We start from the raw sequence: 17291 nt of genomic DNA on the forward strand, positions 1-17291 counted from the left end.
GAAAGTACAGGGATAGGGAGGGGAGGAGGAGAGTACAGGGATAGGGATGGGAGGAGGATGGTACAGAGATCGGGAGGGGAGGAGGAGAGTACAGGGATAGGGAGGGGAGGACCAGTGGCTTTCCCCCCCTCGAGTATTTACACTGAGACTGATAGTAAGTATTCAAATGTCTCAGGGAATGAAGGGTAGAGGTGAGAATGTGGAGCTGAGGCAGAGGATGAGGTGTGATTGGATCGAATGTTGGGTCAGGCTCAGTGGGCTGAACAATCTCCCAGAGTTCGTACTGAGTTTGCTCTGACAGACAGCTCCAGAATGCTGACTGCCACACTGTGCCCGACATGCTAAGAAAGTGTCAGATGCTGAGGGGGAGACGTGGAGATAGCAGCCTTATCTCGACGAATGAGCTAAAGGGATGATGATCTTAATGTCCTTACGGCTTCTGTCTTGCCATTGAGTCATCGCTTTGCCGGAAGGATAGCTATTTCTGTCTCATCATGTTAAATTCAATGATCTCATTTCTGCTTTCAATCAAAAAACGGAAGTGAATCCTTCAGGTTGTGAACCCAATCCCATTCCTTCTCTTTCTTTTGCTTTACTTGTTGCATTCTCTGTCACCATGTCCTCTTTCCCCTTCCTCCACTCCAGTCTGACCATTTATTCTTTTGCAGTCTGGTAGTTAGACACTAAGTTGTTCTGCCAATTGAGACAAGACAGTCCTTCCTGGTAACCTCAGCCAGTGGAAATTGAACCCACAGCATTGTCATCATTTTTTAATGCAAGCCAGCTGTCCCACCAGCTGAGGTAGCCAATCCCCATTGTCACATTCCAATCACTTAATCCGCACTATCAATCCCTTTCTCCCCCAGCACTCCATCCCCTGCACTGTTGCATAAATGCTGTCCCCTTCCACACTTCACATCAACTCCGATGAAGAGTCATCTGGACTTGGACCATTAGCTTGCTCTCTGTCCACAGATGCTGTCTGACCAACTGTGATCCCCAGCGTTGGTTGCTTTCAGAACAGATTCCAGCATCTGCAGTAATCTGCTCCTGTCAAACTATACAGATCGCATTTACCTGTACTTGGTCCATAGCCCACTATGTCCTGGCATTTTAAGTGCTCGTCCAAATCATACCATGTGTTTTTTTTAACATTCTCCTGAGACGGTGAGCAGGTCCTTGGTTGAAAGCTTATCCTGGATTACAAGAGGAATTGAGTGTAAAAGGAAGGACATAAAGCTTCAGTTAGCCAGGGCAATGGTTTCCAGTAGCGTGTCATGGGAATGGCCGAATGGTGCCGTGAAATTTGATACTAGGTTAATGAAAATCAATGTAAAACAAACATTGTTTCATATTAAACAATATTCAATAGTTTAAGTTGCCATTGTCCTGCTCTCCCAACAGGGAGAGATGCCAGGTAGGTGTTTAATCTGAGGATCACCACACCTCAGGAAAGATTGAGAAGGGGCAGTCCTTCCTGGTAACCCCAGCCAGTAGAAACTGGACCCACACACCATTGGCATAACTTTTCATTGCAAACCAGCTGCCCCCTCAGCTGAGGTAGCCAATCCCCATTTGATAGTTATGCCACCAGTGTCGCCAACGTGAACACAAGACATGATGCTTAGAAGCAATCGATTCAGCTGAAAAAAGTGGGAATGCTATGGAACTGTTTGTCTTATTGAATGTGCCATATTACTGTCAGGGTTGGAACCATTTATACAGATGCATTGGTGAGAGACTGGGGCTATTTTCCTTGGAGCAATAGAGGCTGAGGGGTGACCTTATAGAGGTTTGTGAAATTATAAGGGGCATGGATGGGGTAAATAGACAAGGTCTTTGCCCTGGGTGGGGGAATCCAGAACTAGAGGGCATAAGTTTAATGTGAGAGGGATAATTCTTTCACACAGAGGGTGGTACGTGTATGGGATGAGCTGCCAGAGGAAGTGGTGGTGGCTAGTACAATTACAACATTTAAAAGGCATCTGGATGGGTACATAAATAGGGAGGGTTTAGAGGGATATGGGCCAAATGTTGGCAAATGGGACGAAATTAATTTAGGATATCTGGTCAGCATGGACAAGTTGGACAGTAGGGTCTGTTTCAGTGCTGTACATCTCTATGATCACATCTTGAATACAGTGTGCAAGTTTTGATCTCCTTATTTAGGGTCAGTTAGTTCAGTCGGCTGGACAGCTGATTTGTGATGTAGAGTGGTACCAACATCATGGGTTCAATTCCAGTATCTGCGAATGTTACCATGAAGATCCAACCTTGTCAAGCCCTACCCTCACCTAAGGTGTGGTGACCCTCAGGTTAAACCATCACAAGTTGAGTCTCTCTCTAATGAGAGAGCAGTCCTCTGGGCCAATGGTAATTTGATCTATTTGAGAAAGGATGTAAACACAGTTGAGAGGAGGTTTCTTGGATTGATCCCTGGATTGAGTAGATTGTCTTATGAGGTAGACTGGACTTGTTTTCACTGGAGTCTAGCAGGGCGAGGGGTGATTGAATGGAAGTTCTTAAGATTCTGAATGGTGACTGAATTGAAGTTTTTAAGATCCTGAATTGTCTTAACAAGCTGGACATGAAAAGGGTGTTTCTTCTTGTGCGTATTACAGGACATTGTTTTCAAATTAGGGGTCACCCTTTTAGGACAGACATGAGAGAGCATTTTTCTCTGAAAAGTTGTGTGACTTTGGAACACTCTGCCTCAGGAGGCAATGGGGGCAGAGAGTCGAGAGTGTGGTGCTGGAAGAACCCAGCAGGTCAGGCAGCATCTGAGGAGCAGGAGAATCAAAGTTTCAGGCAAAAAGACCTTCATCGGGCTTTTGCCTGAAACTTCGATTCTCCTGCTCCTTGGATACTGCCTGACCTACTGTGCTTTTCCAGCACCACACTCTTGACTCTAATCTCCAGCATCTGCAGTCCTCACTTTTGCCTAAGTGAGGACTGCAGAGAGTCAATGAATATTATTAAAGTCTATGGACAAATTCTTGTGAGGCAGAATAATCAAAGATTATCTCACAGATGGATAAGAAAATGGAACTCAAACAGAGCTTATTGATTGGTAGAGCAGGATTGAAGGGCCGAATGGTCTAGTCCTACTCCTAATTCATATGTTGGTGTGCATTTTTCAAGACATAGCACTGCTGACAATGTAGCACTCCCTCAGCGTTGCACTGGATTTTCAAAATGGACACTGATGCTCTTGTCAAGTAACGGTGCTCAGTTGGCTGGGGATGACTGGTTTGTGATGCCAACAGTGTGGGTTCAATTCCTGCATTAGCTAAGGTTACCATGACTCTCCTTCACAACACTGGCCAGTGGCTACTCTCTTGAATTTGTGGGATATTATTTGTGTCTTCCACCGTGAAGACTGACGCAAAGTACTTATTCAGTTCATCCACTATTTCTTTGTTCCCCAATACTGCTTCTCCAGCCTCATTTTTCAGTGGCCCAATGTCAACTTTTGCCTCTCTTTTGCCTTTTATATAAATGAAGAAACTCTTGCTATCTTTTATATATTACTGGCTAACTTACCCTCATATTTAAACTTCTCCCTCCTTATTTCTTTTCTTGTTGTCCTCCGTTGGTCATTGTAAGCCTCCCAATCCTCTGGCTTCCCACTGTCCTTTGCCACATTATATGTTTTCTCTTTTGTTTTTATGCTATCCCTGACTTCCCTTGTCAGCTACGGTTACCTCATCCTCCCTCTAGTATGCTTCTTCTTCAATGGGATGAATTTTTGCTGTGTCTCCTGATTACTCCCAGAAATTCCTGCCATTGCTGTTCCACAGTCTTTCCTGCTAAACTCCTATCCCAGTCAATTCTACCTAGCTCCTCTTTAATGCCTTTCTTCAGCTGTAATACCATTACATTTGATCCTACCTTCGCCCTCTCAAGCTACAGAGTAAATTCAATCATATTATGATCACTACCTCCTTCACCATCTTGCCATCTTGCAGACATTCCACAAATTCCCTTTCTTGTGATCCACTGCTAACCTGGTTTTCCCAGTCCACCTGCATATTGAAATCCCCCATGATCTCTGTAACCTTGCCTTTCTTACACGCCTTTTCTATCTCTCAGTGTATCTTATGTCTCAAATCCTGACTTCTGTTTGGCGGCCTGTAGATAACCCCCACTATGGTTTTTTTTTTACCTTTGCAGTTTCTCAACTCTACCCACACAGATTCTACATCATCTGACCCTAACATTGTTAATTGCTTTTGAATTAGTTTCATTTCTTACAAATAAAACAACCCCACCCTCTCTGCCCACTTGCCTCTATCTTTTTGAGAGGATGTATATCTTTGGATATTTAGCTCCCAGTCCTGATCCCCTTGCAGCCACCGTGATGCCCACCGCATCATACCCGCCAATTTCGACCTGCGTCACAATCTCATTTACCTTATTTCGTATACAGAGGAACCTCGATTATCCAGCATTCAATTATACGAATATCGGATTATCTGGCAAGGTTGCAAGATCCCGAAGCTCAGCTAAACTATGCTCTCCAGTATTTGTTTATCTGGAATTTGATTAACTGAACAAAATACTCCCTCCCATGTCCTTCAGATAATTGAGGCTCCACTGTACTCCACGAATTCAGGTACACCTTCAGTCCTGTATTGACCGTTCCTTTTCTTATTGTCATTCATTTATCCAATGAGCTTGAAGTTTGATTCTGAACCCTGACATCTGAGAAGCCTAGTGAGTGTGCACGTAGATTTCAGTTCTGTGTGAATTTCCTGCCTGCTTTTAACCCTTTCTTTACCATTGTATGAATTGTACAGGCAAAAGTGAGGACTGCAGATGCTGGAGATCAGCGTCTAGATTAGAGTGGTGCTAGAAAATCACAACAGGTCAGGAAGCATCCGAAGAGCAGGAAAATCAACGTTTTGGGAAAAAGGCCTTCATCAGGAATGAAGGCAGGGAGCCTCCGGGGTGGAGAGATAAATGGGAGGGGTGGGGCTGAGGAGAAGATAGCCAAAAGTACAATAGGTGGATGGAGGTGGGAATGGAGGTGATAGGTCAGAGAGGAGGGTGGAGCGGATAGGTGGGAAGGGAGATAGGCCGGTAGGACACGTCATGAGGACGGTGCTGAGCTGGAAGGTTGGAACTGTGGTAGGGTGGGGGGAGGGGAAATCAGGAAACTGGTGAAGTCCACATTGATGCCCTGGGGTTGAAGTGTTCCGAGGCAGAAGATGAATTGTATGTCTACTTTAACCAATAAAGTTGATCGTTCGCTGATACAGAATTGACTTCCTCTTTGAGCTGAGCCAACGACTGTTGTGGAGGGCAACATCAACTTCGCCCCTGGTCTGGGGGGGGGGTGGAAATCCTTAGGTTGAACCCCCCACCAGTTGTTTCTCTATAATGACAAAAATCACACCACATCAGGTTATCATCCAACAGGTTTATTTGAAAACTCTAGCTTTCATCAGACAGCGTTCCAAAAGCCAGTGATTTCAAACAATCCCGTTGGGCTCTAACCTGGTGCCATGTGATTTTTGACCTTGTCCAACCTAATCCAACACCAGCTCCTCCACATCATCTCCATAATGAGAGGGCAGCGCTATGCTCTGGTAAGACTTGAATCAAAGGCAACCCAAACTCTCGACATTAAATATCAGAGGGACAGTTTACAATTCCAAGTGTACTCCCCACCCCATACACTGCGCTGGTCAGGAAACCAATTCCTTAATCTTTACCAATCCTGCGACAGCTCCACTAAAACAAAAGCTAAACAAGTAGCAATTGTTCACTTCTTTTAAATGCATTCAAAGCATATTACAAGCATAATCCTGAGTGAGTTACACCACGCCTAAGGCTGGATAATAGGATTTAAAAAGGGAGCATTCAAGTGTGGCATTGTGGATACAGAATGCGGTGTAGGATGGGATTATATTCTAAATGAGTTCAGTTCACAAATTAATGATGCAGCAAGGACTGCAAATTCCAGTAAGGAGATTGGATTGGAGTCTTGCCAATTAATTTTATTTTAATGTTTAAAATATCTGTAACCTAACTCCAAGAAAAAATTATCTTTCTCATGAAAGATCGCCTGTCCGAATTCACAAAAGGTGACCAGTAAAAGTGCCAAGAAATCGAAGTTCTCCCGAAGCCAGAAGCATTTCTCACACTCTATGAGAAAATGGCACACATGTTTTCAGACTTCACATCCCCACTCTTAAACTCAGTATTTTTGCCTCCTGAATTTATTTTCCTTCAGTGATGGAAGTGGTGGAACATTGTAGTTATGCCAAAGGCTGATGTTATGACAAGTTGTGACAGTATACTTTCCTGCCTTTGCATGTTCTAAGGCTATTCCATAACTCCATTCAAATGCTGGGGAAGATTATACTGCCTTCCGGAGCAACGGCAGAAAGAAAAAAAATTAGAAGAAGGAGACAGAGAGAAAAGGAAACGGATGGAGGACAGAGAGAGAGAGAGAGAGAGAGAGGGAGAGAATGAAAGAGAAGAGGAAGAAAATGAGAAAAGACAGGAGCAAAGGGAAGGAGAGAAGAAAAGTGAGGGTGGAAAGGCCACAGGAGGGAGAGAAGGAATGTTTAAAAGGTGACGAACAGAGACATAGAATGGAGAGGAGAAAAGAGGGAGAGAAAGGATAACTAATGGCTTAGAATGAGGGAAAGGAGTGAAATGGGTGCTAGAGGGGAGAGTGGGTGTTGAAGGCAAGGACAGAACCGGTGAGTGAGTAGCAACAGTTTAACAAAAAGGGGAGGGCCGCAAGACAGAAGGCCACATGACAGGAGACAGCGTGGTGGTTAGTGGAATGAGAGTGCAGAAATGAACCCAGTGCAATACTGGCTTGCTGAAGTAAGGTGTTTATGAAAAGCTGAAGTAATGTCCGTCAGTACTTGCAGGAGGGTCGTTTCCAAGCATCTAGGGGAGCAGATTCCCACGAAAGCAAAGCGAACTGACAGAAATGTGAGCAGTCTTTGGGGCAATCCATGACTGTGGCTCTTGGAGGAAATGTCAACAGTCAAGATATAGAATCCCTTGTGAGGTTTTAATGAGATTTGTTGGCCCACTGTGTAACTAACACCTGGAGGATCGCTGACAAATCCGTGAGATCTACCTCAATCGCATTTGATTCATTCTGTGTGACATTTGAACATAGCATGTCTGTTACCCTGTTTTGCCTCATGTTAAGTTTGGGATATAAATCATATAGAGTATTAGGGGAATGGGTCTGACCCTCCTTGGAGGGTCAGTGTGGACTGCTGGGCCGAAGGGCCTGTTTCCATATTCTAAGGAATTTATGATTCTAAAATATCCATCCTTGCACAGTCAATCTTTGGTGTTGATAAACCAGTCATATTCGTTTGAGTGAGATCTTTTGTAGTAACTCCACTGTTCCTTGCTGACTATAAAATATTACTGAATCATAGAATACCACAGTGCAGAAAGAGGCCATTCAGCCCATTGAGTCTGCACCAACCTTTTGAAGAGCATCCCACCCAGCCCTGCCCCACAATTTCCCTGTAACCCCACATTTCCAATGGCTATCCCCCCTAGCATACACATCCCTGGATACTAGACACAATTTAGCATGGCCAATCCACCCCAATCTGTATATCTTAATTGACTTAATTGTCTCACTAATTAGTCAATCAATTTAACCTGCAATCTTCATTAATCAACCCAGTTGACTCATTTCTAAACCTCAACTTAATAAAGTCTGAGGCCTATATAGTAGGCCACATTGCAGCTCTGATTAAATTTAAATATCACTGTGCCTAGCAAAGACCAGAAAGAAATCAGTGCCCTTTCAATCATAACATCTACAATTAACAAATTACACGATTAGGAATATGTCTACATTCTATCAAAGATAGATTTGTTACGCTAGATTTGTTGACATGTTGCTAATTGTTTACAACACACTTGTAAAACATAGAATCTAGGATCAGGAGAAGGCCATTCAGCCCTTTGAGACTACTCCACCATTCAATATGATCATGACAAACCCTCTATTGCAGTTACGTGTTCCTGCTTTCTCCCAATACCCAGTGATGCCTTTAAAATCTAAAAATGTAAGGGATTGTTCAAAGTTTTGCTTCACTTGCTATTTATGGATCAAACAAAATCCTTTGGGAATCAAGAATTATGGGGAAAGGATAGGAAAGTGTCCAATCAGCCATGATCCTATAGAATGGTGGAGCAGACTCGAGGGGCCGAATGGCCTACTCCTGTCCCTGCTTCTTATGGTCTACACTTGAGCTCAGGCAAACTTTCGACATGACTTCATTTGCTCAGGCCACAAACCCAGCACTGAGGTCTATTTTTTCCTCAGCGCAGGGTCGAATTTCACCTGGCTAAGAACCGGCCAAGTTCCGGAACATTCCACCGGCACGGTGAAGGCTGCTTTGGGCCAACTTCGGCTCACGTTCAGGTGGCAGTCCCTTCTGTTGACGCTTTGTTCTCCCAAATGCGGCCAACTTCCTGTTGGCCACTTAATCTCACATAATCTAGACAGTGGGTCCCTTACTGTGAAGAAGCCACAATGCTTTCAACTACAGAGCTCGAATGACTTTTGAAGAACCGTTCTTTGATTCCCACTGCTGATACACGAGATAAATAATGGATATACTTGTCTAATCAAAGCCGTTTGAGAATGTGACCTTCCCATTTCACGCAGACAGTCCCTACCCTGCCTCTCTCACACACACACACAAAACTATATATTTGATTATAATATCAAGGGTTATGAGGAGCTAAAGACAAACTTGGTTCAATTAAATTTCACTCGATAGTTGTTGGTAAGAGTTTCTCTCTTTCTTTGTTTATAAGCCGCCCCCGGGAGCAATGATTTGTAATGTTTTATAGCACCTGTTCAGGGGAGTGATGATTACATTCAGAAAAGGCCGCACTGTTGAAAGATTTATGAGAGTTTGTGCATTGTTAAAAATTCATGATCGGTGGCAGGCTGCATCAAAGCACTGATTTCATCAAATTCCAACCGGGGGCGGTTCTCAGTTTCCAAGACCAAACCTCCCAAATTAACTGAGCAAAGAGCTGCATTGGCATTTTCTTTAAATTGCAACTGCATTGAAAATATTGAAGTTATTCTGAAAACGGAGAGCACCAGCCAATATTAAATGATTCCCAATCGGAAAGGAAGACTTGCAATTGGACAGCATCTCCATGAATTACTTCAGTGTGCCAGGAATATGGGTGGCACAGTGGTTAGCACTGCTGCACCGGAGTCCCAGATTCGATTCCAGCCTCGGGAGACTGTCTCTGTGGAGTTTGCACATTCTCCCCATGTCTGCGGGAGTTTCCTCTGGGTGCTGCGGTTTCCTCCCACAATCCAAAGGTGTGCAGGTTAGGTGGATTGGCCGTGCTAAATTGCCCGTAGTGTTCAGATTAAGAGCACTAGACTTGGGTCTGGGTGGGATACTCTTCGGAGGGTTGGTGTGGGCTTGTTGGGCCAAATGGCCTGTTTCCACACCGTAGGGATTCTAAGAATTGCTTGGAAATCCCATAGGAAGGAAAAGATGGCAGCCATTTTGCACACAGAGGGATCCCCCTACTGACTGGTCAGCTTTTTGGTGTGCTGGAAGGAATGCTTCAGAGAACCACAAACAAGATATTGTATGTATGTTTGAAACTGTGGAATAGACGGAATGAGCACCAGTCTGACACTGCACTGTAAGACAAAAGGGCATCACTGACAGTGCGGTACAGCAAGATCCCACAAAGGACAAGGCAATCAAGATGGATAGTCCATTCCAGTGATTGTCAGGCATGTCAAGATCATGCCAGGACACCACTCGTTTCCGAATTAGTTTCCATTTGGAATCTTTAACATCCTTCTGAAAAGACAAACAGGAACCTTGGTTGCAGCAGCTCACCAAACCTCGGGCACCCCAAACAAGACAGCACTCCCTCACTACAGCAGGAAGCTGCCTATTATTCTAGTCACTACATTATTTTTCTCAGGGAGGGAACACCCTGTGGCCTTCCAGTAAGAACTGCAAGATCCTTATGGAGAATGTTTCTTCTTTGTGGAGCTAGTGTTAATTTTAGTCATATTGTTATGATTTACAAGTGTAGGGCATTTGTTAATCAAGTCTGGAGCATCGGAGACTGAGGGGTGACCTGATAGAGATTTGTAAAATCATGAAGGGCATGGACAGGGTAAATAGACAAGGTATTTTCCCTGGGGTGGGGGAGTCCAGAACTAGGGGGCATAGGTTTAGGGTGAGAGGGGAAAGATATAAAAGAGACATAAGAGGCAACTTTTTCACACAGAGGGTGGTGCGTGTATGGAATGAGCTGCCAGAGGAAGTGGTGGAGGCTGGTACAACGACAACATTTAAGAGGCATTTGGATGGATATATGAATAGGAAGGGTTTGGAGGGATATGGGCCGGGTGCTGGCAGGTGGGACTAGATTGGATTGGGATATCTGGTCGGCATGGACGGGTTGGACCGAAGGGTCTGTTTCCATGTTGTACATCTCTATGACTCTAAGTCCCTAGGGCAATTATAAAGAGGGACTTCCCAGTTTGGAGAGGAAGGGCATGTCAGAAGGGCTCACCGTAGACAGGTTGGCTCCAAGGCCTGACTAAGGTGTCAATAAGCAGGCGTAGGCCATCAAGAGGATCAGAGTATCAGACGGCCCAGCTCTCTGCTGTGGTCACACTAGAGCTCAGATATGTAAAGAGTCCAGTGGTCAGCTTCAGGTTGCAAGGGCTGGTGTCCATTGCCACCCCAATTTGATGAGCTTCCTTTGAATCTTTCACACCTGCTACAGAGCCACTTTTAAGAGATGTCACATTTTTGATTCGGTTTAATTATAAGGATTTTTTTTAGATTAGATTAGATTACTTACAGTGTGGAAACAGGCCCTTCAGCCCAACAAGTCCACACCGACCCTCCGAAGAGCAACCCACCCAGGCCCATTCTCCTACATTTACCCCTTCACTTAACACTACAGGCAATTTAGCATGGTCAATCACCTAACCTGCACATTTTTGGTCTGTGGGAGGAAACCGGAGCACCCAGAGGAAGCCCACGCAGGCACGGGGAGAATGTGCAAACTCCACACAGGCAGTTGCCTGAGACAGGAATTGAACTCGGGTCTCTGGCGCTGTGAGGCAGCAGTGCTAACCACTGTGCCACATATAAAGAGAGATGAGGAGAAAGTGAGGACTGCAGATGCTGGAGATCAGAGCTGAAAATGTGTTGCTGGAAAAACGCAGCAGGTCAGGCAGCATCCAAGGAACAGAAGAAGGGCTTATGCCCATAAAGAGAGATGAAGCAAGCATGATACATGGTCAGTGTGACCAGCTGTCATGTGAAAGATTGGGGTTCAGTTCCTTGACCGGGAGAAATTGACATCTGCTGGGTTACCCATCATAGACGGGGCCAGTTTTTACTCCTTTAAAGGCAAGTTCCTCCGTTAATTTGATTAACTGTCATTAATTAGATTTTTCAAAGACAATCAAAAGATTACAAAGACACAGGCACCACCAGTATAGATTAGGACTCTTTGTAGTGCAGTGATAGCAGCTGTGATAGTGATAGTGACTGGGAGACCTGGATTCAAATCCCACCAGCTCCCGAAGTGTGTGCAATAACACTCTGAACAGGTTGGTTATGAATATAGGTTACATGTTTAAAAAGAAAAATTAGATTAGGACTGTGTAAAGAAGTTCTTGTGGTGCAATGGGAATGTCCCTACCTTTGAGCCACGAGACCCAGTTTAAAGTCACCCCTGTAACATTTCTGAACAGGCTGACTATAAAATAGGTTTAAAAAAATAGATTAGGATTGTTCAGTTTTGAATCAGCTGCCCAAACGTTTACTGGTGGTTAAAACAACAAAAAAAAAGGTCCTGGTGATTGGATGGTGGGAAAGACAATCAGACCTGAGTGATAACACTTGCAGATCAATAAAAAAATAGATTTGGACTCTTGCAGCACAGTGGTAGTGTCCCTATCTCTGAGATAGGATGCCCAGGTTCAAGTCCCATCTGCTCCAAAGGTGTGTCATAACACCTCTGAGCAAGTTATAAAATCAAAGAGGCGTACAGCATGGAAACAGACCGTACAGTCCAACTCGTCCATGCCAACCAGCTAACCTAATCTAGTCCCGTTTGCTAGCACTTGGCCTATATTCCTCGAAACCCTTCCTATTCATATATCCATCCTGATGCCTTTTAAATGTTGTAATTATACACCTCCACCACTTCCTCTGGCAGCTCATTCCATAATTTGATTGGAAAATATCAATAATGTTGTACATCTGTCAGCCAGCCTATCATCGAGAAGAGTATTAATGCCCTGCCTCTATACCCCATCACTGCTTTAGGAGTGAATTAATACCCTCAGCTATTCCCAAATTTCCTTATTGATACCCCTGCCCCAGGATAATTCCCCCCATGAGTGTCCACTTTAATCACTGAGGACAATGGGTGGGTCCTCAGTTTAATATCACATTACAACAACAACTCGGGTTTTTATGGTGGGATGGAAGATTGTGAGGGATATCAGAGAAAGACTGGCACTTAGCCATATGAGCAGACACTCAGCAAAATGATCAATCAAAAAACTATTTGCTGAAGAGGGTCTGGAGGAGGAAAGAGAGAGAGTGGGAAAAAAGGCGAGGTGAGAGAGAAGAGAAAGAGAGAGGGAGAAGGAGAGAGAAAGTGACAGAGAGAGGGACGAGAAAAAGAGAGAGCGAGATATAGAGAGAGATAGAGAAGGGATGAGAGAAACAGACAGACAGAGATAGGGAGAGAGAGAGGTTGAAGAGAGAGAGAGACAGAGAAAGAGACAGAGACGGGGGTGAAAAGAGAGAGAAGGAGACATAGCGGGGGGAGGTAAGATTGGTGACTCCTGAGCTAGGGCTCGGAAGCTGAAGACAAGGGTGTTGACTGTGGGGTTAATATTGGGGATAAAAAAAAGACAGAGGACACCCAGGACTAACTTGTGGGTCCATATGGTGAGCAACATTTTGGGTCTTGCCCCACTCTCCCAATGTTCATCAATAAGATCGAAATGCTGCAAATCCCAGACGTTAACTTAATCACCAGTAATCAACCTTCTGTTTTACTCAATCAAGATGGATGGTGCAGGAAATCCTTTTGTGTTGCAGTTTAATGAAAGTTAATGCAAGTTAATGCAGGCTAACTCGATGCATAAATCCTCATGTCACTGACACTCTCCAGAAATGTTCAGAGCTCCCAGCCATGTTAATATCACTGAGGCCAATACCATCTGACCCATCCAATACCACAATACCAAGCTGTGATAAAGTAATTGTATATTAATGCGGATGTCTGATTTATGAATGGGGAGAACCAGGCTGCATTTTGTAATAGTTTATCAGCTTATTGACTGCTTTCCCATGTGGAAATCAGAGGCAACTTTCAATGCTACAGTAACTTCAACACAAAGGACTTGTTTTAGAATATGCACACACCACCCTGATGCAGCTCTTCAAAGTTCAAAGGGAACTTAGGCCCCACAGATACCTTCAAGAAGCTTGCTCATGATGTCATCACCATATCATCGCATGTATAGAGGTTTTGGCAGGGCCGTTAGTGGCACAGTGGTAGCGTCCCCACCTCTGAGCTAGCAGGAAGTCACAAGTCACATGACACCAGGTTACAGCCCAACAGGTTTATTTGAAATCATAATCCTTCACAGTACTCCAAACACTTGTGAATTCAAATAACAAATCAGGGCCTGACTTATACAGTTAATGGTAAGGTCTTTGGGAGTGTTGCCGATCAAACAGACTATGGAGTGCAGGTTCATTGTTCCTTGAAAATGGAGTCCCAGGTAAATAGGATAGTGAGGAAGGTGTTTGGTACACTTGCCTTTACTGATCAGTGCATTGAGTATAGGGAGTTAGGAGTTCATGTTGTGGCTGTACAGGACATAGGTTAGGCCATTACTGGAATACTGTGTGCAATTCTGGTCTCCCTGCTTATAGGAAAGATGGTGTGAAACTTGAAAGGATTAAGAAAAGATTTACAGGATGTTGCCAGGGTTGGAGGATTTGAGTTATCGGGAGAGGCTGAATACGCTAGGGCCATTTTCCCTGGAGCGTCGGATGCTGAGGGGTGACCTTATGGAGGTTTATAAAATCATGAGGGGCACGGATAGGATAAATAGACAAGGTCTTTTCCCTGGAGTGGGTGAATCCAAAACTAGAGGGGATAGGTTTAAAATGAGAGGAGAAAGGTTTAATTTGGACCTAAGAGGAATTTCATGCAGAGGGTAGTGTGTGTATGAAATGAGCTGCCCGAGGAAGTGGTGGAAGCTGGTACAATTACAATATTTAAAAGGCATCTGGATGGGTATATGAATAGGAAGTGTTTAGAGGATATAGGCCAAATGGGATTAGATTAATTTAGGATATCTGGTTGGCATGGACCCGTCAGACCGAAGGGTTTGTTTCTATGCTGTAAAAATTCTATGACACTATGATTCTAAACCTGTTGGATTATAACCTAGTGTCATGTGACTTCTGACCTTGTCCACCCCAGTCCAACATCTCCACATCCAGGTTTGGAGGCCTGGGTTCAAGAACCACCTGCTCCAGAGGTGTGTCATACCATTCCTGATTAAAAATATCTGTAAAAGACTCAATCTCCAATTTAATCAAGCTTCTTGCAGCATGACACACTGAGGGAAACTTAGTTCACTTTGTAATTTTGTATCAGTGCACACAGCAGGACAATTGTAATATATGTTGTTACCTGAAGCTGCGATAAAGGAATAGGGTAGGGGTTGGGTCTGGGTGGGATACCCTTCATAGAGATCAGCGTGGAACCGATGGGCTGAATGGCCTGCTCCCACACTGTAGGGATTCTATCATTCTATGAAATGTGTATCTTATCTGTGTTACCTGACCCACACCTCGGTCCTGTGTAACATCTCAAGTTACATCTTGGGCAGTGGATACATGGGAACACCATCATTGACAGGTTCCCCTCCAGGCCCCTTACCATCCTGACTTAGAAATATACTGCTGTTCCTTCGCTGTCGCTGGGTCACAACCGTGGAACTCCCTCTCTACAGACATTGTGGGTCTACCTGCAGTATACAGCCTGCAGCGGTTCAAGAAGGCAGCTCACCCCCACCTTCTCTAGGGGGCAAACAGGGACAGGCAATAAATCCTGGGCCCAGCCAGTGACACCCACATCCCACGAGTCAAGAAAAGAATAATCACGCGATAAGTTTTCAAGATATTAACAGGAAAAGTCAAAAATATTAACTATTTCCACTGATAGTCCATTCAGGAATAAGAGGGCACAGTTTAAAAATGAGGGGATGAAGGGCATCATTGATGAGGCCTGAAGACCATCTGTAATCACCAATGGGTCAGGAGTCACATGTAAACCAGACCAGGTAACAATGGCTTATTTCCTTCCTAAAGGATATTTTTGGAACCTATGGGCTTTTATAGCAAAATTGATGATAATATCATAATCACTGTAAGCAACCACATACTTTAATTTCCTCCTGGCCCATAATATGGTTAATGGAATTTGGATTGCTATATAGTTAAAAATACCAGGAAAAAAATGTGCAAGTAGAGGACCTACTGCAAGGTGTAGTGTTCACTTTAGCTTCACAAAATCGGTTTACATTTTGGAGCAATGAGGTGGCTATTTTACAACAGCGGTGTCAGGAATCTTTGAGTTTCGGAAAGACTGTCTAACAATCACCTTTGGATTGATCCAGCAGCTACAGTTTGTTACAGACCTGCAATTGCAGAGCCCTCAGAGATATCTAGAAGCAAAAAGAAACATTTCCCATCATCTTTCTCTCCCAGTGAAGAATACAGAATGTGGGACTCTGAGAAGAAAGAGTCCAAACAAAAAAAAAGACCTAGGTCTAGCCGATCAGCTACTAAATCGAAGTTCGACCATTGCTTTGCAGATCACATCACGTTGCATTCATTTTAAAAAGTCAAAAGAACTGTCAGAAACAACTCATTCCACCCTTGTGGCCTGGACTCTTGAACTGTTGAATTCCCTGTCTATGTTTTTCTACCCACAACATTTGTGTTAAACCATCTGCTATTGTTTATATTACTTTGTAAATGAATGTGGTTGGGAGTTTAAATGGGTATAGCTTAAGTTGCATCGCAATAATGAGTAATTCATTTTTATCAACCAATTGGTAAAGAATAAGTTTGGTTACAATAAACCTATTAATGATGAAACCTGGTGTGAATTCTTTTTGTCCTGAGTAGCATACAAAACATTGGGGAAATCGATCACTTCCTGGTTTCAGCGGGTAGTTACATATTCATGATGGCTTGTGGAATTGTGGGGCTCAATTACTGGTGCACTCTTCACAACTTGGCAACGATATCACCTCACCGATGATGATCTCAGCTCACAGGAACAATGTAGTCTTTTCTCCAGTTACCTTCTACTTTTGTTTTAAGAAAGACTCAGAAACCACAACTCCGTATATGTGCAGAGGGCGAGTGAGAGAGAAAGAGAAACATTTTTGACAACTTTTTTTGTCAGAAATACCCAAATCTTGTTTTGAGTTATTTATTACGAGTTCCCACTATTAACTTTCATGCAACTGCAATGCAAGTCAGGTATTTTGCTCAGAGAAATTCTGAAACAGCAGGATCTCCCTGAGGGAAGCAGTGAGTTCATCAATAACTTTAACCCTCCTACACAAAGGTCCATTCATCATCCTTCCATTATTCAACATGGCTTTTGAGAGAAATTCATGCATTCTCTGTCACTCAGTCTGAAAACGCCAGAGCTCAGTACTCACGCTGTTGCGAAAGGTTGAGGCACTGAGCCATCACTGAGGGCTGGTATATCCGTCGCTCCATGCAGGATTATGCTAATACATTCCTTGCCAGGTCTTGAGACGTGCTCCTCATTCGCTGGGGAAGACAGCGTCACTTCAGTCTTTCCGAGTGGTGTTTCCAAGACCTGGGTCAGGGAGAACAGCATTAAACCCCCTTAGTAATTGAACACGCTACCCCCCCCCCCCCCCTTGCCCCTCTCTCTCGCCTCCCCACTCCTCTCTCTCGCCCACCTCTCCCTCTCTCTCTCATCCCCTTTCTCTCTGTCTCTCTCGCTCTTGCCCTCGCTTTCTCTCAAAAACACACACACACACACACACCCCGCTCTCTCGCTCTCTCTCTCACCCTTCACTCCCATCCCAGCCATCACTGTTACTCGGTCATCATGGCACAGAAGGAGGTCCTCCATCCCCTCAAACCCATTCCAACTCTCTGCAGAGTCAAAAAACAGAAATTGCTGGA

At 44.2% G+C, this 17291-nt stretch overlaps 1 protein-coding gene across 2 annotated transcripts in view; it reads right to left on the bottom strand.

Annotated features, from left to right (window-relative positions):
* The window catches only part of ccdc33 (coiled-coil domain containing 33), a 274590-nt gene that overhangs the window by 197111 nt on the left and 60188 nt on the right, over positions 1-17291 (bottom strand). For both annotated transcript variants that reach the window (XM_043680295.1, XM_043680294.1), the window contains exon 5: positions 16793-16956. In XM_043680295.1, coding sequence (XP_043536230.1) covers positions 16793-16956 — 164 coding nt within the window. The remainder of the gene's footprint in view (positions 1-16792; positions 16957-17291) is intronic.

Source organism: Chiloscyllium plagiosum, chromosome 40 (genome assembly GCF_004010195.1).
Source record: "Chiloscyllium plagiosum isolate BGI_BamShark_2017 chromosome 40, ASM401019v2, whole genome shotgun sequence".
Lineage (NCBI taxonomy): Eukaryota > Metazoa > Chordata > Chondrichthyes > Orectolobiformes > Hemiscylliidae > Chiloscyllium > Chiloscyllium plagiosum.